General features: G+C 48.8%; 2 protein-coding genes, 1 long non-coding RNA gene and 2 pseudogenes across 3 annotated transcripts; all 5 read right to left on the minus strand.

The window, feature by feature from the left end:
- Positions 1–785: 785 nt before the first annotated feature.
- Positions 786–3180, minus strand: LOC101760074 (scarecrow-like protein 8). Its single transcript, XM_004976524.4, has one exon. The coding sequence runs from the start codon at positions 2939–2941 to the stop codon at positions 1043–1045; it is 1899 nt and encodes a 632-aa protein (XP_004976581.1). The 5' UTR covers positions 2942–3180; the 3' UTR covers positions 786–1042.
- Positions 3181–10032: 6852 nt separating this feature from the next.
- On the minus strand, positions 10033–13522 carry LOC101760892 (SUMO-conjugating enzyme SCE1). The gene is made up of 5 exons (XM_004976526.3): positions 13278–13522; positions 13087–13170; positions 10858–11004; positions 10628–10741; positions 10033–10520 (listed from the first exon to the last, which is right to left on the minus strand). Exons 1-5 carry the CDS (start codon positions 13347–13349, stop codon positions 10458–10460), a joined length of 480 nt encoding a protein of 159 aa, XP_004976583.1. The 5' UTR covers positions 13350–13522; the 3' UTR covers positions 10033–10457.
- A 169-nt stretch (positions 13523–13691) lies between these two features.
- On the minus strand, positions 13692–16065 carry LOC101760476 (annotated as a pseudogene).
- Positions 16066–16435: 370 nt separating this feature from the next.
- On the minus strand, positions 16436–18614 carry LOC101761296. Its single transcript, XR_215556.4, has 3 exons — positions 18386–18614; positions 18174–18257; positions 16436–16817 (listed from the first exon to the last, which is right to left on the minus strand). It is a non-coding gene; the product is annotated as an uncharacterized LOC101761296 (long non-coding RNA).
- A 2438-nt stretch (positions 18615–21052) lies between these two features.
- On the minus strand, positions 21053–22435 carry LOC101773745 (annotated as a pseudogene).
- Positions 22436–26535: the final 4100 nt, after the last annotated feature.

The following is a 26535-nucleotide window of genomic DNA, read 5'->3' on the forward strand; positions in this document are numbered from 1 at the left end:
GGACTTGCAGAGTTGAATAAAGGAAAGAAGCCGATATCATGTCCGTTCGGCAAAAAGGAGCCAGAAGCATTTGTTTCGACACAACTAAAGCTGACAAAATCTTCGATCTCCTACTCCAGGAAGGACAAATTAACTCTCGCCTTACCCACACGATACCCTCTACCGAGCAATTGAAGAAGATGAAGTATTGCAAGTGGCATAACGCCACATCACATGATACCAAGGAGTGCAAAATCTTCACGCAACAAATACAGTCGGCCATTGAGCAAGGCAGACTCAAATTTGAAGAGCCGGCATAACCGGCCTAATCCAGGCCACGTTGGTGGCTGTACTGCTACGCCTCGTAGTACAGTGCACTGGCATTTCGTTCCGTGCATCTCTGTCTCTCCCCCCATCTCCTCTTTCTTGCAGTGATCCTCTATCCTCCTCCCTAAACTTTGCTTAGTTTAATCCCAAAAGCAACACATATTTAAGTAATCGAATTCCGCAAAGAAAGAACTCACCAAACCACAAACTACTACTCTCCTTTCCATGTTCCATCCAAGTGGCAATTTCCTTTACCATGGCTGCCTGCACTTCACCTTCCCTAGCCTACACTTGTACGCCACAAAGAAAGCCTCAACCGCCGACGTGGCAAACAAACATGAATCGACAAGAAAGGGGTAGGGCCCGCGTGCACATTTCGCGCCCACTAGTTAGGCAGGGCAGCGCCTGGGACTGTACAACTCTAGTAAACCCACGATCACCATGAATGAGACTGTTATCTCCTTCGAGCAAAATTCACAGGAGATCGGTGATATAACTTACTCTTTTCCATATTATACTACTATGAGCAGTTATAAGAATTATGAGTCGCTACAGCTAAGGAAGGATTTTACCAGATCAATGACAAACTCATCACTCCTCACCCAATTCAAGGTAAAAAAGAGAAACGAGGAAAGGAATAGCGCGAATTAAGTAACTGACGATTTGGTGGAGGCAATAATGGCTGGCGCGAGCTTGGGCGATCGGCCGGCAGGCCGACCCGAGCGGCGGTGGTGGCCTAGCGCCACGCGGAGGCGACGGTCACCACACGCCCCATCCAGCAGAGCCGGAGCACGCCGTTGTCCGCCTTGAACGTGATCCCGGGCGGCGCCGGGCCGACGCGGGCGGCGACCTGGTCCACAATGCCCGGGCCGAGCGCCACCGGGCGGAAACCCGCCATGCCGAACCGGGCGCGCCACTTGCCGAAGACCTCGCACCGCTCCAGTCGGTCGGGGCCCTCGCGGCCGACCGCGTTCGCCGCCTTCCTCGCCAGGGCCGCCTCGGCCCTGGCCTTCTTCTCCGCGCTCTCCCGCCCCAGCGTCGCGTCCAGCGACTCCAGGATGGCGCCGTAGTGCGCGCACGCGTCCGTGAAGCGCGCGGCCAGCGGGGCCGTGTTCGTGTTCAGCTCCTGCTCGACGAGCGCCACCACCTGCGGGCCCAGCGCGCGCACGCGGCGGAGGAGCTCGTCCCGGGGGTTCGCCGGAGAGACGCTCTCGTCGGGGACGTGGGAGAGCGCGAAGGCGAGGTTGACGGCCAGCGCCTCCCCGGGCGCGCACCCCAGCCTGGACGCATCCAGCTCTGCGGCTCTGCAGCTGACCACTTTAAAGCGGTACTCGATGCCCGCTCGCTCGGCGAGCTGCTTCAGCTGCTCCCCGATGGCGGAGAGCGTTGCAGTTAGAGACTGCGTCTGCGTGAACGGCGAGCTTGGGTCGATGACGGCGGTGACCTTCAGGGACGTGCCCGGCACGCGGCGGTCAGCGAGGTACTGGATAAGGGCCGTGTGCTGCTGGAAGCTGACGTCGAAGTCGACGAGGTGGATGGCGCGGTGGTCGCCCACAGCTTCGACGATGGCGGCGCTGGCGGCGTGGAGGGCGAGGCGGAAGCACGGGGAGATGTCGTGGAGGAGCTGGGACCCGGCGCGCTGCTCGGCGCCACAGAGCTCGGCGAGGTGTTGAGCTAGGGCGGAGGCGGTCGGGACAATGCGGGAGGACAGCGCGGCCACCATCATGGCAATCAGCCGCTGCTCGGCGTCGCCGTGCTGGTTGGCCGCGCGCTTGAGGGCGACCAGGTGGGTGGCCGCCGCTTCGTGATTGCCGTCGGCGAGAGCGACCGCGGCTTCGGAGAGCAGCTGCCGCGACGCGGCCCCCGGGGTCGGGGGCGAGCAGGACGCGGAGGAAGACGCCGTGGAGGAGGACGAGTTGGAAGGTGACCTCGTCATCCCCGCGTTAGCGTTGTTGTTGTTGTTCGGGGTCGCCGACGCAGGGAGCCCCGGCGACGGCGCGGCGGTGATGGAGTTGAGCTGCTGTATCGTCTCCTCCCACTCGGAGTTGGTCACCGCGGAGCCCGTGCCGCTCATCGCCGCCACCGACTCGTCGTCGTCGTCGTCAAACAGCTGCTTCTCGAGCTCCTGCAACATGAACAGCTGGCTCGGCGATGCCGGCTGAGGCGGCGGAGGCGCCCTCGACAAGCCGAAGGCCTGCGTCTGCGGCGAGGACGTCATGAGCGGAACCTGCCGCTGCTGCTGCAGCTGCGGCTGCGGCTGCGGATGCATCAGCGGCACCGCGGCCCTCGACGCGGTCGTGAGCGACGACAGCGTCGACGAAGGCGACGCCAGGCCCCCTCCGAAGCTGGACCCGGAGAGGACCAGGGGCTGGGTCGGCCCCCCGCCCAGCAGGGCTGCGATATCCGCCGCCGCCGCCGTGCGCTGCCTCACGGCGCGCAGGTACAGCGCCTGCTGCGCCGCGACGTGCTGCTGCTGCTGGTGCTGCCACCTCTCCAGCTCGCCGAGGCTCCTCTTGAGCACCCCTCCCCCGCCGGCGGCCGCGTCGGCCCGCTGCTGCAGCTGCATCTGCATCGCCGATCCGACCCCGTAGGCGTACCCCTGGCGCGGATCGCGCCACGGCGCGCCTGGCTCCATGCACGCAGAGGGGCAGAGGAGAGGGAGACCACCAGAAAGAGAGGTGGGAGGAGGTGGGAGGAGGAAGACGACGAGACGAATCTACCGAGGATGGAGGAATGGAATGCTATGGCTACCTCCAAATGCTATGGCTACAACACCCAGCTACGACGGGTCCAGCTAATGAGCGAGCCGGTGCCATCAATTCAATTTGCTTCTCTCCCGTCCCGACTAATAAAACCGCCCCCCATCCCCGTCGCCCGCGCTGCGGTTACGTTTATAAAGCGAGCCCGCCGTTTCGGATCCGACACCGATTCGGCGGCACTCCCGCTGACGGCGTGGGCCAGCGGCCGGGGCGGGGCGGGGAATTGGTGGTGGGTGCGCTGGTGGTGTTTATCGGTAGGCGTTATGGCGGGGCCCGGCCGCGCTTTGGTGCTGGATTTAATGCGTGGCCCGGGGGCGGGGTGAATCCGTGATGGGCAGCAGCCGGGGGCGGTGTGAAGGAATGGAACCGGGCAGCGCGGGTTACCACCACCCAGCTGAAGCTGAGACTGACTAAAAGACGGGGGTGGTGCCGTCGCGTGATCGCGTCACGCAAACTTCGCCCGCGATGACGCAGTCGCGCTCGCTCCTTCCCGCATCGAGGAGGCGTCGTCAGGGCTCCGCGGTGGCGCCTCACCACCGACGCCTGCCGGTGGCCGCCACGACCGGATTTGCGGGAGCCGCCCCTCAGTTTCGACGCATTTCGAGCCGCCGGGGCCGCACGTTCCTTGCACGGAATCGCAAGCGGAGGGCGGGCGCCCCGGTCACAGACAGCGGGCCCGGGAATCCGATCTTGGCGAGCTCATGAGGCTCAGCTCAGCCCCTGCCGCGATGCGATTTCGTGAAACCATGCGTCGTCGGATCCCGCAAAGGTCGCTTTCGGGACTTTGGTAGGGAGACTACGGCGACGTTGGCCAGTCACAGGGCCACACGATTAATCCTGGTCGGCGGTAAACGACCGAGATGCCCCTGGTGAGATTACGGGATCCGCCAGGCCGTGGGAGTGCGGCGGGAGCCGGGGAGGGTAGTTCCGGCAGATCGGGAAGGATTTCTTTTCTTTTGGAGCGGTGCGTGTGTGTGTGCAGGAGCCAGGAGGGTTGCTTGTTTGGGGTGCGTTGGGAATTAGTTAGGAAACCGAAATATCCACCCAACAACCACGTACCCACCTTTCTGCGTCCAGAACCAGAACCCTGGCTATCTTTTCCCCGTAGCCCCTTGTATATTGTTCATACCGCTCCATATCGTATGCACGTACCCGTATAAAAATTCCACATTAAAAAATGTTACCGATTGACCCCAATCCTCGTGGGGATGCCATGCCAGTGTGTATCCTCAATGCTTGTGCAACGGGGACACCACCGCCGCTAACAAATTCTAAGCACCGAACTGACTTTCTGCCAGTCACAATTGCTTCTTATATTCAACCCAATTCCTTGTTGTTTGCTGTGTTCATACTCGCTCGATTGACTTGGAAAATTCCCGGTTCCCGGCCTCTCGTCATGACAGAGGGCCGCAAGGCGAGCAGCTGCAGAGAATCCCGGCGCAAACATACGGTAGGGCCCGCGTGACACGTGTGAACCAACGATTCCGAATGTTCCGGGCCAAATTGCTCGAAGGGCACCAACAAGCCAACCCGCGGAGGGAAAGTCCAATGACATGTGGGGCCGCTAAGGTGCGTCCCGCGGCCCAACATACGTTAAGCAGGGAGGTCAACATCCCCGCCTCTGTTCTGTAGCACCGGCGGGGGAGGAGGTCCCCGTGCCCCCACCTGGTTCACGTTCCAAAGTCATGACCTGCGCTGCATGGGGGCAAAATGCTACGCGCACCTGGTCTAGCTACAAACTGACTTGGCCGCGTGGGGCCCATTTATTGGAGGGATGGGAAGAGCATTCCTGTAGGTGTAGAACTAGGGACATGTTTGGAAGCTAGAAATGGCAAGGTACAGGAATAGTATAAGCACAAGATTTTTAGCACGAATGTATGTGTATAAAAAGAGAGGTTGGGGGAATGATGGTAGGATGTAGTAGCAGAGGGAAAACATAGGAATTCAGCAAAGGGGAACATGCTGATGAGAATTTTTTAAAGGAAATAGGAGGATGTGCCTTTATGATGGTGGTATGTGGCTTATTCAAGCACGTGATTTGTCAATGTGATACACCCGGCCACAACTCACAAAACAATGAACCGACCATACTTGGAGCCAATCTTTCTCCCTAGTTGATCGTGAAATCCTGGGATTTACGGTTTCTCACCGGTTGATTGGGGAACGGTGGGATCGCAGGGCGAAGCAGGAAAAAAGTACGCACCGTAAGTGGTCCTCTAGGACCAGCACATCATCTGTGGTCACATCAAGAGCATGGCAAGGGGTGAGAAGGGTGTGGCTGCAGTGGTTTTCCCATGAGCCTGTGTCGCCGTCGCGGCGCTTTTCTCCTCTCCCTCGCCGACTCGGTGAAAACTGAAAAGCCAGTGACGGCGCTTAGCTTCACCATGACGGGCTCCATTTCCTCCACACCCGCTGCTCTCGGTGCCTGGCTCGGCTACCACCTGCAGGGGGGGATATATTCTCCGAAAGAGCCCTTTTACTAACAACAAATTTGTGGTAGCAGCAGCGGCTAGTAGTGGTGATTAATCAATCTCCCTATTCCCCTGAGAGATGAGCACAGCGGTTGCGAACAGTTGCATGGAAAGGGGACGGCACTAGCGGCCCCTTTTCACCTATTGGTGGCAGGTTTCTTCGGCAGAAAGCAGCTACAGGAGCCGGCCATCGATCACATCCTCTCTTGGATTTCTTTCTAATCGTATTTGGTGACCAAACCTAATGGAGTTGGGAGCGTGTCCATGCCTGACGCCTCTACGCCGGACACCTCTACATCCTGTGCTCTGCGCTCACTGCTCAGCCTCGGCTGATGAATTGACTGAGCCTGTTTGGCTCCACCCTATTAAAGTTTAACACCTGTCACATCGGATGTTTGGATGCTAATTAGAAGTATTAAATATAGACTGATTACAAAACTAATTGCACAGTTGGAGTGTAATTCGCGAGACGAATCTATTAAGCCTAATCAGTCCATGATTTGATAATGTGGTGCTACAGTAACCATTTGCTAATGGTGAATTAATTAGGCTTAATAGATTCGTCTCGCGAATTAGCACAGGGTTCTGCAATTAATTTTATAATTAGCTTATGTTTAATTTTTCTAATTAGGATCCGAACATTCGATGTGACACTATTAAAGTTTAGCACCTCGTATCCAAACACCCCCTGAGGAATCTCTGCTCGGATTTCCTTTCGGGACACCGCGCGCCCCCGCCACTGTTGCTGTCAGTGACTGCAAGAGGCGCATCTGGCGGGACCAGAGCTACGGGGTACTCGTACCGCCCGCGGGGCCCTCCTGCTCATGCTGTCCCTTTCCGGTGTCGTTCGGTATCGGTGCCGAAGTTATCGCCGGCGAGGCAAGAGGCGCGTGTACGACGATGGACGCGACAGGGAATGTAGAATACGGGCGCTTTTTTAAGGTTGTACAGTATACGATATACGTGACGGGCAGCGTGTCCTGGAGTTGCCGCTGCTGTACGCCTACTGAGCCTGTGGGATAGGAGGAGTATACTAGTATCGCGTCGAGATCTCATTGATTTCACTGTCGGAGCAGGAACGCGATCGATGGGCATGGATCGACCATGCATGATGCAACATCAATAGGGTGAAAATTAATCATGGCGTTTTTTTCGGGGGGTAAAAAATTTAATCATGGCGTTAAACACGCGTAAAACCGGGTCATAATTTCAGCCCGTATCCGAGGTAATAACGCATCAAGGCTTGACAGCGATTGGAGGAGGCGGGATTTTTGACAGCCTGGCATCCGTTGCACGACCAGGTCGGGTCGGGTCCGTGTCAGTCGTGACCCGTTCCAACAACGCCGGATCAAGGGCGAAGACCGGCACTGACGCCGTTCCAGCGCGCCGTCTCTTTCCCTCTCGTCCCGGCATCACCCACCCAGCATCAAAGCATTGCGGGTGTGTGCTGTGAGATGACTGGCAAAAGTGTGAAACCTTCAAAGCCGTGTCGATCTGCTTGATCACTACTACTACTGGCTCCTCCTAGTACGAGCGAAAACGAGAACCCTGAAAATTCTCTAGGTTTGGCGGACGAACCTCGCACTTCGCGGTCACGTGAAGACCTCGTTCGGAGGATCGGAGCCTTCCAGAGGCGCTCGGAAGTTTGAGCAGGTCTCAGGCTCTGCGTTCGTTTACGGGAAACAGAACAAATACACTACCGGCAGGATCAGCGCGTGCGTCAACGTGACACCGGCAGGGAGCTGAGATTCACATTAACTCGACGACGAGGACGTCCGTCGCGCTCGAACCGTCTGATCCAATTGCCACATACTCCAACTACGCACGATCTTGAAACACGGTCGATCACAGAACGTCATCAAGTGGTCGGCACCCCGGCCACGGGGCCATTCAGCGATCACGGAACTGTGCGCGTGACAGGGGCCAGCGCGCGGGATCAGGCGATGGCGGGAAGCTTTATTGAACGGGGCCGGACGGGCTGAGAAGTGTACGGCGCCCCACTTGGCCCCAGCTTGGCCGGGCGCGGGGGGTCCGGCCGTCTCCAAGGGCGGCCGGACGGCCGAGGCGTCGGCTGACGGCGTCGAGCTGGGACACGCGCGCACAGCCAGACCGCCCAGACGAGATGTGTGCCGCCCCAAGCTGCCGCCGAGCGGTCGCCATCGCGTACGGGCCGGGGGCATTCAAGGAGTGAGACGAAAGGGAACCAACTCCCACTGCAATGCATGCTATGCTACTACAGTCTTACCGCTGGGCCCGGCAGGTTAAAAAACCGCCGGCGTATGGCCGTTGCGCGCGGCGTAACCGCCCGTTCTCGCACGTTTTCCAGCGCGTGGCTTGGACGATTGGGCGTCGTGGTTTACAGTTCAGTGAACCGTGAAAGAGTGCGTGCAGCGCCGGGAGTGTTTTTTCCCAACGACCAAACCTTCTTTAAGGCCGTGGGAAATAATGTGCCACGTAGAGTATACTACTCCGGCTGAATCGGAAACCGGCGGCGGCGACCGGCGAGGAGGGCAGAGGAAGAATGGAAGATTCGGTGCTGGCGCGAGGGGGTTTGGACGAGTCCAAGGACTCCCTCCAGGTCCGGTTGCGATTGATTCGCCTCGCCTAGAAGCAGGAATCAGTCCGCTGATAGTGAGGGAGAGATTCTTCCGACGGCTTAAATATTCCCTTCGTCGACGGCGTCTACCGGCAGCAAGCAGATCGCCGGAGCGGATCGAATTCTTCTTCTTATATTTCTGGGCGGCCGGGGGTAGTGGTGCTCTGCTTTGGAAAGAGTCACATGCAACTTGCGCGCGTGCTCCCCACACAGCATCACAGACCCCCTCCGGCCCTCCCCTTCTAGTATTTCGATGACTTCCCTGACAACTTCTCCTCTGCGCATTTTCACCCTCTCAAGACTGAAGGAATGGCTCTTTTACGTTCTGATGAATGCCTCCTTTCCCCCCCTGGAGAATTTGTACTGCATGCCGAAGATTATCCGGGAGAAACAAAAGCAGTAAAGCATGATCCATGGTGGTTGGAAACAATTAACCACGGGGGTAGTACTGGCCGTACGGTATACTACTGCGAGAGAAAATTGCACGGATGATGGCATAACTGAGGGTAGATCGGCATTCAGGCCAAGTACCATCAATAGTGGCGGTAGCACAAAAAGGTTGCCGAAGAATTTGCGTGAACTTTAACAGCCATGTCATCCGCACCTCCGAGACGAACCCCAATAAAAAAAGATCTTCCGGTAGGGTTGGAGTTGGAGTCTAGGACCATCCCGCTCTCGCTTTCCGAACTAGTTATCCCGCCGAATTGTACCCTTTATCTTCCCTTCCGTCCCCGCCCCCAACTATTGCGAGATGAAGTGCACGGCGAAAGGACCGGGAGGGAGCCTGTCAAGATTCTATTCTCTGTGTGTTTAGGACATGTTTGAAGCCTTTGGCTTCCAGGAAGTCGCTTGCTAATGATGGAGTGGCGCCGGCCTAACTCACAGATTATCTCTGTGGCGATCAACCTATCAGCTGTGGAAGTGTTTGGCAGAAAATTAGCTCAGCTCATATTTTTCTTAGAAAAAGAACGAATCACGCGAGGCTAAAAAAAGATCTGACCCTTTTAGAGAAGTCGCTACCGAGTTACATGTGCCTTATTCCAGCACGCTACCTGACAAGGTTTTTCTCTAGAACGGCAGCAAAGGTGGTTTTATTTTAGGTGCAGAGTACACTTGTTTGGCTGGCTGGAGTGGGTAAGCTCAAAGTGGGCAGAATCGGCCGCCCAAAAATATAGTATTGCTCGGAGAAATTTGCTCAGTTATCCAGAGAATGAAGCATCCCTTTCCGCTTGCATTTTCCCTTCAAAAGACGAGGAAACATGGACCATTCCTGATCCTCTGCATCGTGTTCATAATAATAGCTCTGCTGCATCATTTTCTAAAACGCAAGTTGTATCCCGGAAAGAGAACGTTGGCTTCTCCGTTTTTAGTTGGCGACGTGCTCAGGAAAAATCCTACCTAACTGAACGTTGTGCTAGATGAAAATCACGGAAGATCTGCCAGCAGCTGAGCTCCTCAGCATTGGACTGTAATCTGATCGTGTCCAGATGGCTTCAGTCTTTTTTTTTTTTCTCTCGAGCCATCTGGAGACAATCAGATTGGGTTGTCAACGATCTACCCTTCTGATCCTTGAGAACGCATCGTCCTGATCCGGACCTTCAGTTCCGCGCGATCCAGTGGCTGCGACCGCCTTGTCACGCCCTCGTGCGCGCACAGCTTGGTCCGGCACAATTGACATCCACCCAGATGCACCGAACCCCATCGACCTGCGATAAACATAACATATAGGCGAGTCCAAGCAACCCAAGTTCAAAGCACCTAAGGGGCAGGGCAAATGTAAGTATGTTTAATCGCTTTCAGTTGTTTCCATCCTCACAAAATGCCCCTCATTTGTCACTGTCCTCATGAACTGGCCCCGGCTCTTGTTAATTGGCAAGAATACCAGTCTGGATCCAGCAGGGAGAGAACCCAACAGGGCATTTCAAATCAAGGGTCACTGCAAGTACAGAAGCAGAATTAACAAAGCTAGAAGCTTTGTTGACTTGTGACCAAGAATGGTGCTCTCCTAGATTAGTGAGTCGGATGATTGGGAGCACCTTCAGTTCAGGGCAGGCCCACTCAGGCCTCCCTCTCGTGCACCAATTTGGGCTGGATAAGAGCTGCTTGTTCAGCCTGCAATATAGGGATCCCTTTCACAGTTTATCAAACTGTAAAAAGGCACAGCAAAACAAAAGCTTTCCACTGTTTAGGCAGCACAAGGATGCAGATAGCTAGATAAGCCATTACAATAAGTGTTTACGATGTTCTCCCAGTGCAGTTCGTGACAGGTTCCGCATAAATGAGTAATGGTTAGCTGCCAGAATCTTTCTCGCAGTTGGTTCATGCCTACACAAGTGAAGGATACTGCTTCGCCTGCTGACGGACACGATCCTTGTATGAACGCATATCCTGCAATTGCCAGCACAAAAGAACGCAGTGGTAAGTGCATGATCAAATTCAAAATTAAGAAAGTCTCATCCTACAACCCAGTTCAGACATAAAGTTTATATTAGCACCTTTTTGTAGAGGCGATAGCATGCATCTTGTGCAGGAGACGCTGGATTAGGATGGTCAAGCAAGTCCTGGATTCCTATGAGGATTTGACACACCGTAATGGAAGGCTTCCATGCCTGAAAGACTTACAAAAGTCATGAAGGCCAAAGTGATCCTAATGCATATATAATGTATAATCATAGATATGCTGACGAGGTGGTATAGACTCAGTTAAATATACTCTTAATCTTACATTGCTGAGTATTGATAAGCACACTGCTCCAGTAGGGTAGACATTGACGTGGAAGAATCCTGCTGGAAACTTGCAGACGGGAGCATTGCTTGGGTAATCTTCAGGAAATTGCAAAGTCAGCGGGAAATATCCACCCTCCCAGTCAGTCTGCACCAAGATGAATCCATCACATTAACTTATATGCCATGATTGGGATGGAGGGCTTCCGAGAATGAGTGGAGTGTGACAGTTTGTTGTAAGAGACTAAGAGGATAAGATAGGACAGCATTATGCAACCAGAATAAATAAATAAATCTGCCTCCGCAAAACTATTGAAATGTGAATATAAAATAGAAAACAGCACCTTAACAATGGATCATAACAACTAAACTGTAGTTAACAAACATGCCTGTTCAATTGTTATTGCTGAGCCTATCATGGAAAGACCATACCTTTTGAGATTATTGTTTTTCAGAGTTACGGAGTATCCACGAAGTAGTGATTAGTTCCAAAAGACAAAGCATATACTTTACTAACTATTCTTGAATACGACATCTGCCAAAGGATCTCATTTGGTTCCAGGACGCAAAAACAGGCTGTGACAAATAAGGTATCTTAGATTTTCAGATGATTCATTCACGCTTCTTCCCGTAAGGGATCCTCATTATCATTTCAAATGTTGAGATCTTGCTATGATTAAAAAATTCAGTTAAATACTATGCTGACCCAACAGTGCTAGGTTAACTAGCTGGCAGCATGGTACATATGCAATCAAGGCGCTTCTTACCTGATCTGCGTATGTCTGTCCATGTACCATCTTATCATAAGGATAGTTTAATTGCCTTCATAATTTATTATAGAGACATCCTCAATACTCAGACTAATTATTAACAGCTATCTAGTGGCCAATTTGTTAAAAAATAACTGCAATTTCTCAGTAACTGAAAAATTAGAAAAAAATGTATATGCCTATATATCGTGGCAGGCAGAGAGGGAGATAACGATGGGGGAGCAAAGCAACACATTGCTATTTAGTTGTGGGGCTTGTCTCAAACAACTACAAGGCCCTGATAAAACTCAGGTTTGGTGGACCACCAATTCTTAATCCAAAGTTCCAGACATTTGGCAAGCCTTTTTCTGTGTACCTTATTCATTGATACACCTGAACAATACTATCACTACACCTGAATACTGGTACCGGACTAGATAGCTAGGAAAACAAGACTCTAAAACACAATAGGAAATAGATACACTTTCTAAAGTTCTAAACATACTAGAATAGCAATATGCCTATAGTCAGCTACTGTTCTAGCTGAATCTGAAATGGCCGCTGAACCATGCAATTCCAGGTCCTTTCTATTCCTGTTCCTCTGATACTTAATACCCATCTTCCTGTCCATAACACAATCGATATACTTAAAAATAAAACATAATTAGTGCATGCCTTAATTACCTACTGTTCCAGATAAAAGGCTTCTTCGAATAAAAAAAATACAGAGACCTGATCTCATGTGAAAGCCAGAAACCAATGGGATTTTTTGTTAAGCTCCAAGGCTAGGAATTTGAAAAACTTGAATTCTGAAAATTATGTCAAACTATAACTCTGTTTCTGTTTTGGAAAAGAAACAGGTTGAAGTAACTATCAGGACATAACAAATCAGTTAGGAAGCATTGCGTTCGTGATTGAGATTGTTAAGTTGTAGTGTCTAACAAAATTTAACTTGTACCATCAGAATACAGTGCTGCTTGTAACCAATTGGAAACAATATATTTGACTGATGCCTTCATGAATAAAACACCGCAAACCCGAACCTAATTATCCTAGAACAATAATAGCGCTGTGAAGTATTAACATGCTGGTAAGATTAGGCTCATCAAGTCATCATATTCATTTGCCAAACTTTAACAGTATAAAATGTTCCACATGCAGTATTTGCAAGGGCGCGGTCCAGAAGCAAGGGTTCCAGATCAAGTACTGCAAAATCCCTTGAAACTAGCGAGAAAGCGAAGCCCCCTTTTTTATGCTTTCCCTCCACACAAATCGTCCATAGATCTAGTACATTTGCATGCATAGATCCTTTCTTTTCTAGACGATTTGCTCTCTGCTTTTCAGGTGATAAAATCGAACCATATGCCACACGGCAAATTGAAGAAACGACGCGTGTTTACCGAAATCGCCAGACACAGCAGCACCATACGAAGAAAAATTCGGGGTGGGGACTGAAGAGTGGGGAGTGAGTTTTTGCTTACGCCTTCCTTCCCGGGTACGACGCACTTCCAGACCATGAGGTTGACGGACCCATCCGGCAGCGTCTCCGGCTTCGCCACGAACCCCTGAAGGAAGCAAACAAACACCAACGCCCCAATTTTTTTGTATAAAAAAATGCCGAGAAACTAGGCGTAGCAGAGACGAAGCAGAAACAGATCGCTGCGGCGCGCACATGGGGATGGCTCCTGCGCCATTTCTTGCGCTCCTCGGCGAGGCGGCTGCGGGCGATGCCTCCGGTCGCCATCCCCACCCGATCCTAGTGTTTCCCGCTGAAATTTGGGGGGAAATCGCGCGAGAGCAATGCGTGTGGATGGTTGGTTTGCCGCCTGTTCGGCTAACCAGTGGGCGGTTGCCGGTGGGTTTATGAGGAGAGTTACGGCGGAGCTGGCCCGAAACCCGAGGTGGCGGCCGGCCGGCGACTGGCCTTTTCCCTATTGGCGTGGGCTTGGGCCTTCTGTTTATTATCGAGTTTCTGTATTCGGATATAATAATATCAGCCCGTCGTCGTCCGTGTAGGACGAACACACGGCCCGGTTATTTTCCGCTATATAAATTGGCTGCCTAAATGCTATGAAGTCAATTCTGCTATTGCGACTGCGAGGAGATCAATTATGGGTGTCAAATTAGCTTCTCCCGTCCTACACACAAAAAATAAAAACAAAAATGTGGCATCTCCGAATCTACTGTCTTTCCTCTTGAAGCAGATTACTCTGGCTGACGATGTGGCACCACAAAGAGGGTGTTTGATCTCCGAGCTAAACTTCAGTCCCTGTCACATCGAATGTTTAGATACTAATTAGTATTAAACATAAACTACTTACAAAACCTATTTCCTAGATGAAGGCTAAACATCGAGACAAATCTATTAAGCCTAATTAGTCCATGATTTGACAATGTGCTGTTACAGTAACTATTTGCTAATGATGGATTAATTAGGCTTAATAGATTTGTCTCGCCGTTTAGCCTCCATCTGTGTATTTAGTTTTATAATTAACTCATATTTAGTCCTCCTAATTAGCTTCCGAATATTCGATATGACACGGATTAAACTTTAGCTCCAGAATCCAACACCCCTAAGTCACTAACCAACGCACTGGGTTCGATTGAGCAGTGCAAGTTCGTTTGAAACTGGTGAAACGAGCGTTATATATTTGTCTGCAATATGCCGCAGCTTCTCAAGATTTTTTTCGCAAGAACAGTAAAAAGGACACAGTAGAATAGTTTAGCCTTCCACAGTATTTTTTTTTGAACGAAAAGCCTTCCACAGTTTAGGCACCGCAATATGCTGATAAGCCATAACAAAAGGATTAAAGATGCATTTGAAATGCATTCTAGCGGTTCCCATAAGTGCACGGCTGTTTTGCCAATTCCAGACACCACATCATAAACATAACCATGACATGTTCCGCTCCACCAAAATGAGTAGTGCTCCCTTTGTTCTGAAATGCTGGTCGTTTTAGTTTTATTCTAAGTTTAAACTTCTCTGATTTCGATCGTTGGCTATTTTAAAGTAGAAACGGTTTGGGCAAAATTGTCACCTTGCACTTACACGAGCGAGGGATATCGCTTTGCCTGCTGACGAACACGTTTCTTATACTCTGGCATATTCTGAAAATTACAGTAAATGACATAAAGAACACAATGGTTAGCACGTTATAATAGCACAGTTAAGAAGAATATTTTGACCCAAGTTGTATCCAGACCTTTGCATAAAGATGGTAAATGAAACGTTGCGCACGAGAGATTGGATTTGGATTATCAAGTAAGTCTTGGATGCATACGAGAATTTGTGGCACCGTGATGGAAGGATTCCATGCCTGAATGAAACAGAAAAGCTATGAAGGTCCGGCAACGCTATTTGCATGGCTATAGAACTGTAGTCATGCTAAAAAGAATAAAGTATCCACTGATTAGTTGAAGCCTGCATCACCGAGAATTGACAGGCATACTGCCCCAGGATCATAGACATTGACGTGGAAGAACCCTGCTGGAAATTTGCAGATTGGTGGATGATCTGGATAGTTTTCACTAAAATGCACGGTTAGTGGGAAATAGCCACCCTCCCAATCGGTCTGCATAAAGATAAGTAAACACATATCAATTACATGATAAGATAGAGTTGTTGCTAGAAGACTATAGAGAATGAATAGAGTGGCAATTTGTTTGAAATGGATAAGATAATAACAAAACTACCGCTAAATTAAAAGGGAATTGCTGATATGAACAAGATTTGCAACTGTATGGCAAAACCTATTGAATCAAGAAGCAGTAAAAATGGACAACGCTAACAAATAGGGTTGATCGAACAACTAAACCATACGAACAACAAAATGAAACAAGAAACCCACTCATCAAGCTAGCTTGCTTGCTATGATTGCTTGGACAAACGCTATCAGATAGGGATAGGGTTGATCGAACAACTAAACCATACGAACAACAAAATGAAACAAGCAACCCACTAATCAAGCTTGCTTGCTAAGATTGCTATGCACAGTTCTAATATATAGCAAAAGCTTGAGCTTCTTCTCCTTTCTTACCCCTTTCTTGCCGGGGATGACGCACTTCCATAGCAGCAGGTTGACGGAACCATCCGGCAGCGTCTCCGGCTTGGCCACGAATCCCTGAAACACTCAAGCAAAAGCAAACAAAGCCCCGACGATATCAAAACCGGGAGGAAGAAGCTGCAGAACTACAATAAGAGGATGCTGCCATAGGATGGGTGCCCGCACATGAGGGTGGCTCTTGCGCCACGACTTGCGCTCCTCGGCGAGGCGGCAGACGGCGACGCCTCCGGACGCCATCCGACGCGCCGCGGCTGTGGTCGACGATTGCGCGCTGTGCTTGTCGGTGTCGGCCGGCCGTCGTCGCTGTCCTGTCTCGAGGGAGCGCTATGCGGAGGTCCTTCAGTGCCCGGCGACTGCCCAAAATGAAATTTTGCTCTCAATGATCCTATGCCTTAGATGCAGACTGCGTGTCCTGCAAGCCGCAGCTCCTCTCATGCGTGCAGGAATAGACTCACCGGTCACCATTTGGTGTGCTAGCCAAGCCATGAGAAGAATACGAGACAAGGGGACCTTGGAAAGAAGGGTGTGGCCATGCTGTCATGTTCATGGCTACTAATAGGAGTGAAACAAAATTTGGATGTGAAAAACTCGTCTATAGAACACTAACGTGCATGAACATCTTTGCTTTGCCTTCTTAGTGCATATCCCAGCGCTGTTTGGAGAAAAAATTAACGGAAGGTGACGAAAATAGCATTGAAGGGATTGAAATTTAAAGTAGTGGCGCACAAGGAAATTCAAGATTTTCGATGGCACACAAGACCACAAGTCAGCCATATAACTTTTACTTGCATTGAGGGAAGTAACTCCTCTTTCTTTTTTTTTACTATGGCAATGAGCGTCCCTCATATTCGCAAAAACTGTAAATATCCACAGTTGAACAGAGCTTTCCACAGTTTAGGCACCACAATATGCTGATAAGCCATAGCAATAAGTATTACATGCATTTGAAGTGCATTTTAGCGGTTCCAATAAGAGTACGAATATGATGAAAATTCCAGTGGGTAATCATAAACACAATCATGACAAGTTCCGCTCCACCAAAATGGAGCCTGCAAGCCTGCAAGCGTGTGGTAGACGGTACAGTGCTACACGAGCGAAGGATATAGCTTCGCCTGCTGACGAACAAGTTTCCTGTACTCCGGCATAATCTGCAAATTACAGTGAGCGTCACAAATGAACACAATAGTAAGCACTCCATATAAAATTAATAAAAATCAGCCTAAGTTGTGTTAAGACCTCTGTGACCACTGTACGCCAGAGAAAAAAAGGTCAACATTTCGTTATAGTAAAATAGGACCATAGATTGTTATACGGAACAGGAAAACCCTGAGTAGAATGGGTGGTAATTTTTCTTCGCAAACAGAAAAACCTGATTTTTTTATAGTAGAATAGGACTGTAAACTCTTCTACACAAGAGTAGATACATAGGTTTTGCAGTGTAGACAGATTTAACCAGTATAGATCCATTAGAATCTTTCAAAAATTTACCTTTTAGGCATATTAATTTCTAATTTCCAGATGGGACAGTACCGAATCATAAGTGCCCGTGACAAAATCAAACAAGAATCCCACACGTGCTAAGATTATCAGCCACAGCACCAGCATATATGAAAGGTTTTATGTTTTTCTTTCTCAAGCCTTCCTTGCCGGCGATGACACTGTTCCAGAGCAACAGATTGTCAGATGCATCCGGTAGCACCACAGACTTGGCCACAAAGCCAGGAATCCATTGAGGTTCTAATTAATAAGTTACTTAAGCTGAAAGGCTAGGGATTTTAAGACTTGAATTCTGAAAATCTTACCAGGTTATAAACTTAACTTGTTTCTGTTTTGGGACAACAGACTGAAATAGTTCTTTTTCTACCAAGACATAACAGATTAGTTACGAAGTGGAGCATAAGTGATTGTTAAGTTGTACTCCCTCCGTCCCAAATTATAGGTCGTTTTGACTTTATTAGATTCATAGACTTTGTTATGCACTTAGATATACCTTATATCTAGATGCATAATAATATCTATGTATCTAGAAAAGTCAAAACGACCTATAATTTGGAACGGAGGGAGTAGTATTCTAGAAAGTTTAACTTGGGTCATAAGAATAAAGTGGCATTGGCAACCAGTTATTCATTTGGTTCCAAAAATATCAATCATCAGAAATGAAGAGGCACTGGCAATCAATTACAAACGATTCGTTTGGTGTCCAAACAATGCAACATGCCTGTGGATTTCACTGGCATTGGCAACATGCCTGGAGGGCACCCCTATTTGGTGCTTTGGCTTCACACAATCACGCACAGATCTAACATCTTTAGTTTTTTTTAACTCGTTTAACATCTTAGCGTGGGGATTCTTCTCGAAACTCGCCCCGTTTAGACGAATTGTTGTATATTGTTCAGGTGGGCACTCGACAAAACTGAAGAAACGACGCTTCAGTAGCAGAGAGCACATGAGAGAGATTTCGCCTTTGGGGGGTTGGAACTGGGGAGTGGTCAGGTTTTGCTTACGCCTTCCTTGCCGGGTATGACGCACTTCCAGACCATGAGGTTGACGGTCCCATCCGGCAGCGTCTCCGGCTTCGCCACGAATCCCTGAACGAATCAAACGAACCACCGACGGCACCCAAGTTTAGAAATGGCAAAGGAACACAATAGTATATACTAGCAGGGCGTAGCGGCGACGAAGCAGTCAAGCAGAAGCAGATCGCGGTGGCGCGCACATGGGGGTGGCTCTTGCGCTCCTCGGCGAGGCGGCCGCGGGCGACTCCTCCGGACGCCGCCATCCGACGAGCCCGACTCGAGCGCGATGTGCCTGTCGTCGGCTTCGTTTGGGGGGGGGGGGGGGTAAGAATCGAGCGTCAAGAGCAGTGTGAGACTAGGAGATCGCGTGAAGCCGATGCTTTGCCTGCCGCTGCCGGCGCTGCGGTTCGGCTCCACCGGTGGGTGGACGAGTTACTGCGGGTGTGTGGCCCGAACAGCGACCGGCGGCGGCGACCGGCGACTGATCGCCTTCCCCTCTTGGTGTGGGCTTGGGCTTTGCATTTAGAATGAAAGCACGGCCTGCTCCCACCCAATAGAACGCATATCTTGGGCTCAACCATACAGTGTTAGGAGCGTGGGCTTTCTCCATCGTATATGTATTTCAGTATTTGGTTGAACCAACTATAGAGAACCAACTCTCAAAAAACTATAGAGACAAAAGTGTAATATTCCGTACACCGAATCGGAAGGGACTAATAGCTATCCCTCCGTCCAAAAATAGCTGTTGTTTTAGTAAAAATAGCTGTTGTTTGTTGCAACATAGTTTTTACCCTTAATTAATCATATTAGTTGTGATTGAAAGACCCTTATACCTTTCCACACCTGCTTTGAACTAGCATGCCGAGTGGGCGGAGACCCTATTAGACTCAAAAGACACAGTCAAACAAGTTTAGGAATCTATGTGACACAGTCAAAGAAGTTTAGGGTGGTAATTTTGCTATTTAAGAATTTATGGACCAAGTGACAGCTGAAGAAGTTTAAAGTGCCAATTCACCTATTTGACAGTACAGAGGCATACTCCCGTCCCACGAAGGTTCTGCTGGTTAAAGTTTACCGTCTGTTTGGATCCCCGGACTAAACTTTAGTACATGTCACATCGAATGTTTGACACTAATTAGGAGTATTAAATATAGCCTAATTACAAAACTAATTTCACAACCCCAACGCTAAATCGTGAGAGGAATCTATTGAGCCTAATTAGTCCATGATTTGATAATATGGTGCTACAGTAAATATTCACTAATGATGGATTAATTAGGCTTAATAGATTCGTCTCGCGATTTAGCCTAGGGGTTCTGCAATTAGTTTTGTAATTAGTTCATGTTTAGTCCTTCTAATTATCATCCGAATATCCGATGTGACACGGACTAAACTTTAGCTCCAGGATCCAAACACCCCTTTAGTATCAGATTCAGCTAGCTAATTTTTAGCTGTGTTTGAATCCGCCGGCTTCCATCTCTCGTCTCTCTTCTCTTGTCCTCTTCCTCCTCCCGTAGGAAGATCGGCGCTAGGAACGGTATCCCCCATGCATCCCCCGGTGAGGGGTCCGGCCAAAACGCGTGGGGGAGGCGCGTGGCGGGCGAAGCAGCGGAGCGGCCTGCTCCATCATCTCTTCCTGACCTAGGTAGCTGCTAGCTAGTAGCACTGTTGCCACCTAGGTAGCCACAAATACATCATCGCACGCAATCAACGCATCGATCCAGATGCTGCTGGCCGCGCGTTATATGAGCAGCGGTGAACAGCTGCAAGCAGGCAAAGAGCATCCTGCGCATAGGGCCGCGTTGCCGACGATTAAAATACGGCGTGGCGGTAATGCTTCTGCCCTGTTTCGCAGTGGGCTGCACTGGCGACGGATGGGGAGCCCGGCGGCGGCGCGGACGACATCGCGGAGGAAAAGCAGGGGCCCCGGCCGTGGCAGAGGAAAGGGGCGGCGGAGGAGGAGCAGGTCTCCGCTCGTGGCTCGGTGGGGGCGTCGCCAGAGGGGAATGGGAAGGAGGCCGCGATCCGGAGGCGGTGGCGCGAGGAGGGGGCGCGACGAGCGGAGGAGGACGCGGAAGCTGGTAAAGCGGCAGGGGACAGGGCGGCGGGGTGGAGTGAATGAATGAGGGTATTTTGGCCTTTCGTTGGTTCAGCTGGGGCCTGTTTAGTTGGGAATTTGGAAGCGGCAAAGTTTGCATTTTGCCATAAATGCACAACTGTAGCATTTCGTTTGTATCTGTGAATTATTGTTCAAACATTGATTAATTAGGCTCAAAAGATTCATCTCGCAAAGTACAACAAAACTGTGCAATTAGTTTTTGATTTCATCTACATTTAGTACTCCATGCATGTACCGCAAGTTTAATATGATGGGGAATCTTTTTTTGCATAGTGCTAAAGTTGGGAATTTGGGAACAACTAAAGAAGGCCCTCGTTTAGCTGAGCTGAATCAGTTAAAAGTTTAGTTGGGTCCAAACGTCATCCAAAGTAACTAAATTTAGTCAGGTAAATTTGGATAAAAACTGTTCGTTTAGAAAATTTTAGACAAGATAGTAGCAATGCTAAAAGTCCAAAGTACCCTAATAACTTGGATTACCGAATAAAATTAATTATGCATGCACGCTTGTAGTAATTGTCAACCTATTAGTCTTTCTTATTTAGTGAGTTTGACTCGAACATCGATGGTGGGAGTAAATAATCGATTCGTTAACTGAGTCAAAAGCATTAATTGAGTTAGAAGATATTACGAGGACCTTTATTGGATGGTGGGAGTATAAGAGTAGGATAAATTTTGAAGGACTAAATGAACAATCTTTACGGGACGGAGTGAAAAACATTGCTAGTATTTAAAATGTATGCTAAGGTTGCTACAGGTGACCTATAAGTGAAACGGTCTCCACAAACTGAAACATAAATGCACTTATCTCAAAAAGATCTAGACAATTAAAAATCGACTGAAAATCAACGTGTAAATTTATCTAACGATGTGCCTAAAAACATTTTCTGCAACTTTGTTGCTCTGGTTAAGGAATTTGTGAAAACTCGTTACCGAAAAAGGTTACTAGAATCGTATTGCAAGAATATTAATAGGCACAATAGAACAAAAGGCTTTCCGCTGTATAGGCAGCAAAGTAGGATGCTGGTATGCCACGATAATAAGCATTCAAGATGTACTCGCAGTGCACTCTGTAAATCCCATCCATGCCACACACAATCACAGTATCTAGGCCCATGATGTAATAAGCAGAGTCATGGCAAGTTCCACTTGCAAAATGAATGCTTGGTTAGATGCGTTCTTGGTTGTTGCAGGCGGTCCAAGGCTACCACATGCATAGGATACCGCTTGGCCTGCTGACGAGCACATTTCTTGTACTCTGACAAATTCTGCAAATGGCAATAGGCAAACAAAAAAAGGTACACGAATGTTAAGTACATGCTCGTGTCAAAATTAAGAATAAAAATCACCCTAAGTTATAAGACCTTCACAAGGAGCTCATAACTTGAACTCTCCGCGGGGGATGCTGGATTTGGATTATCAAGTAGGTCTTGGATGCCTATGAGAATCTGGCGCACAGTGATGGAAGGCTTCCATCCCTGAAAGATACACAAAATTCAAGATGACCAAGCGGTGCTATTTGCATATGGTATATAACTGATGGCATGCTGAAAAGAAATTGTCCAGTCAGTTTGAAGCTTACGCCAGCAAGAATAGACAGGCACACTGCACGAGTATTGTAGACGTTGACATGGAAAAATCCAGCCGGAAACTTGCAGACGGGAGGGGGAGTTAGGTAATTTTCATCAAAATTAAGAGTCAGGGGAAATATCCTCCCTCCCAATCAGTATGCATGTATTATAAACATAATTAGACTACGATCTTACTTATACCAAGATTGTGAAACCATGTTCACTGACACTAATAAGGAGGATAAAAAGGTCAGCAAATTCTATGACGGCTACACGCCTATAGAAGTATATAAGAGGTTTCATGCAGGGGAACGGGGTTTTGCTTACACCTTCCTTGCCGGGGACAATGCAGTTCCATACCATGAGCTCGACGGACCCATCCGGCTGCGTCGCCGGCTTGGCCACGAAGCCCTGGAAAAGAAGCAAAACCATCAATCTTAAAACGACAAAGGAACCACTAAGATGACCGTAGTGAGGATGATGGCACGCACATGGGGGTGGCTCCTTCGCTAGGACTTGCGCTCCTCGGTGAGGCGGCCACGGGCGACGCATGCGGAAGCCATGCCACCCGACTCTCTCTTGGTCTTGGGGCCTTGGGGAATGAAATCGTGCGAGAGCGGACATGGGAATGTGCAATGGACGGATGGCGTGGGTGGGGAGTAAAATAGGCAGGGGAAGTTACCGCGGGTGCGCGAACCTACCTGGCTCCTCAACTACCCGAGCTTTATCCCTTCCCCTTCCTCTTCTTCCTTCCTTTCCCTTTTTCTAGTGAGTTTTGTTTCTTTTTCTTTTGAGGAATAATGAGTTCTGTTGTAAATAAATAAAGTACAAAAGTCTCCTTTTTGAGAGAGAAGAACATTTTTCCCTTATAGGAACCGAATTGGATTAAAAGGAGGATGCATCAAGTGTTGGATACAGAAAGGGCATTCACATAGGTATTCTGGGCCCACAGCGAAGAACATGGATGTCTCGAGTATTTCAAATTTGAACTCTCTGAATAAGGGTATTGACTTGAGCCTTAATTTGGATACCATAAATGGGGCAGTTTCTTCTCATTCTTATAAGCAGGTATTTCAGCAGGGTGTTTCTCCGACTCCAGCTGGTTCTTTCTTGGGCCAAATGAACTATTCCAGGTGTTTTTCGTCCAACCACTGGCGGGCTCAATGTTACAAGCCCGTTCGATGTGGGCTTTGCTTCCGCTTGGGCCATGCGGCAGTTGATTGCAAGTATCCTCCTTGGTTCCCGGGTCTTTCTAATGACCGAAGATTTGCTTCTTCCTTTCAACCGGATGGCTGGAACCATGTTAGGGTGGACCTCTGGTTCTCTAAGAAAACCTCTATGAATGTTGGACCCCTGGCCACTGGTGGACCCCTGGTGTTTGACTCTCTGCAAGAAATGGGTTGATTGATTCTGGGTATCCAACCTTCTTTGCTGGAGACAACAATCCTTTGGAAACCAACCGCAGTTTCAGGGGGGGACGCTTCAACTTCCTTGCGCCCCTCGGTGCTGTCACCTCCGCCTTCGCAGCGCCCTTCCCCTTTGGCTAACCATTGTTCACAGCACAGTGCTTCTCTCCCCACCGCTCCCATCAGAATCAGAGTTTCCAAACTTATCCTTCAACCACCTCTCCCACTCTCTTCAGTCTGCATTGCTTGCAACAAAATCCCCACCCCCCTTTCACCCCTTCCTACAATCGAACCTCCCCCTTGGAAGCGATGATGGCGTATAAGTTCATGGACCCTACGCCCTTCTTGCCGAGGGGCTGTCAACGCCAGCTTGTGGGCTTCCGCAAGACAATGTCAAGAGCAATCCTTGGAGGGCCAAGAAGGAACAACAGTGATGTGGCAATTGCTTCGGTTGAACCGCTCCCCGGCCAACAGGTATCTTTCTAGTCGATTCGTGAGTTACTGGATGATTTTCTACGGAATAGACGCCGGGTAGGAGTACATTCCATTCAGCCTTGTCCGTATGGTCAAGCGTATATTCGTTTTCATCATGTGCATGACAAGGACTTCCTTATTAGGGAGGACCACATGATTATGGGCAATACAGATTTTTTTTCACTAATCATAATAAAGGATGGAACAATAGATCGACAACTATGAATTGTGAGGTCTGGGTGATGTTACTAGGCTTTAACATAGATTACTGGACAAAGGTCGATATTGAAAAAGCTATTGCAGAGTTTGGGAGATTGTTGGTATGGGAGGAGGACCCTCACAACCTAACCCGAGTTCTTATCAAAATTCGTGTGGTGGACCTTTCTGAAATCCCATGGTTCTTAGTCTGTTCAGAAGGGGAATATTTTGAGGGTAACTCTTGGACTGTCCAATGCGAGATCCTACAATACAGAATGTTGGGAGTAGCGCCAGCAGATGAGCAACAACCACCTGATGATATTGATCCTGTCCTTTTTGACTTCTTTGGCTATGGGCAACCAAACAATGCTGGAAAACATAATCACAATTGGACTAATGACAATGCTATTCAAGCTATTAATCAGCTAGCAGGGCAGTGGGGACTTTGGCCTGATGAGCCTAATGCACAGGGAGAAGCTGCTTTCATTGGGCCACAGCAGGCCTAGAATATTCAGATTGTTCAGGCCTTACCAGCTCAAGCTGGCCCAGTCCAGCCCAACAATATCCCCATCTTGGCAGCCAATGCGGAGGAACAGGACCAACATCAGCTTCACTTTGATCTTAATGAGCCAGTAGTAGAGAATCTCATTCCAGCAGAAGGTGAACCAGCAAACCAGAATGTTGAGGAGAATGTTCAAATTATTGATGCAACTGACTCTGACAGTTCCATGGCCAATGTTCCTGCTCAAATGGTTGATCCTAACCCTGCTCAAGTGGAAATATTTATCCCTCAAAATAATGGGGAGCCTCTTCATATGGTTCAGGAGCCCATTAATGAAAATGATCTTTTAGGAGGTAATGAAGCCCCTGACATGCAACCAGAAGAACAATTGCCCATGTACGAGCAGGAGCTCCCCTTAGATGCAGCACATGACTTTTTGCCAGGAATGGTTGAAGTATAGGGAGCAATGCATGAGGAGCAGAAGGATGGACATGCCTAAGAGGTGTTTCCTGCAATGATTGATATGCAAGTGCAAGAGGATGTGCCTATGGATGAGGACAACAACATGCATTTAGGCTTTGTTGAGATTATCGAGCCTGCTATGGATCCTGAGTTTGCACAGATAGCCAACTCCAAACAAAACTTTTTCCAGCAGCCAAATGCAGAGGTAATAAGACTATGGGACAAACACTTTTCATCAGGTTTGGCATCTTAGAAGGTTGAAATCCCTTTGGAATGGTCTAGCTTTTTCACATCACAATTACTGCAGCCTCTCAATTTTCCCTAGGCCAAGCACTTTCTATCCTCAGCAGCTATGCAACATTTACCGTCAGATCAGAGCCTGCCTTTCTCTATACCTGATAACTGCCCATTCACTGAACCTCCTGCCTGTCCAGCTAAGCAGATTAGTCAGGCTCCTCTGAACAAGTGCAAAGAGGTAATTTTTGGAGGCACTACTAAAGAAGATTTGGCCAACTCTTCTCTTTCTCCACCACAACCTATCAACTCAATTATAGCAGAACATAGCAGGTCACCTGGTAAACCCATGGAAGCAATGATACATAAGGCTGCCAATATCTCGAGCCCTTGGTCCAAGTCCTTGCTTGATCAAGCTGCCCAGCTGAAAGGCCCTGCTAAAGAATCTCTGAGCAAAGAGTTAACTGATGAGGATCTCAGAAGGAGCAAGAGAGGAATAGTGCATAATCAGGGCTTCAAGGTCAAAGGATGTAAAGACAAAAACTTCATTGGCTGCTTAGTCAACCCTCCCCAATTATCACAAGCTGTCATTCGAAACTTGGGAGAGGATTTTTGTAAGGTAGACCCTGCAAATCTCACCACTGTTGCTCATGATAAGAAAAAAGAAGAAGAGATGAAAAGGCTACTGAAGATGGTGATGCCACCAAAATCTTCAAGAAGAAGCCCAAGAAGCAGTAACAACTTTCTGGAGGCTGGATCTTTCTCTAGGTCTTTCTGGGATTATTTTGGAATGGAAACTTTTCTTTCCAGACTTAACTTTTTATACATGCTCTGTAATGTGGATCCTCTGTGTTTTGGGACTTTCTTATTTTGCTTTTGCTGGTAGCATGGGTATTGTTTACCCTTTGCTTGGTCTGCCTGGATCTTTTGTATACCTCATCAGTTATGTTGGCACAATATAATAGAAGGCTTTGGAAAGTTCTGTGCTGGAACGTTAGGGGTCTTAATTCTGATAAAAAATGGACCTTGATTAAAGATAAAATTACAGAAAGTCAATGTGATATCCTCTGTCTTCAAGAAACTAAAAAAGAACTCCTAGATAGTGTATTCATTAAAAAATTCTGCCCTAGCTCTTTTGATAAATTCGAATTCTTGCCCTCTCAAGGAGCCTCAGGGGGATTGGTTACCATTTGGAAATCTGCTATGTTTGAAGGGCACATGGTCTTTAGTAATGAGTATGCTATATCTATCAAATTCACATCCTATCTGGATGATTGTGAATGGATCTTAACTAATGTATATGGCCCCTGTACTACTGAACAAAAAAGAAATTTTGTTCATTGGCTAAAACATATCCAAATGCCTGATGACATAGATTGACTAATTA

This window comes from Setaria italica, chromosome VII (genome assembly GCF_000263155.2).
Source record: "Setaria italica strain Yugu1 chromosome VII, Setaria_italica_v2.0, whole genome shotgun sequence".
NCBI lineage: Eukaryota > Viridiplantae > Streptophyta > Magnoliopsida > Poales > Poaceae > Setaria > Setaria italica.

Coding starts and splice junctions, on each gene's coding strand:
- LOC101760074 (XM_004976524.4), bottom strand. CDS start 2,941: ATGGAGCCAGGCGCGCCGTGGCGCGATCCGCGCCAGGGGTACGCCTAC.
- LOC101760892 (XM_004976526.3), bottom strand. CDS start 13,349: ATGGCGACCGGAGGCATCGCCCGCAGCCGCCTCGCCGAGGAGCGCAAG. Junction 11,005..13,086: donor TCGTACCCGGGAAGGAAGGC/GTAAGCAAAAAC, acceptor ATCTTGGTGCAG/ACTGACTGGGAGGGTGGATA. Junction 10,521..10,627: donor GCTATCGCCTCTACAAAAAG/GTGCTAATATAA, acceptor TGGCAATTGCAG/GATATGCGTTCATACAAGGA.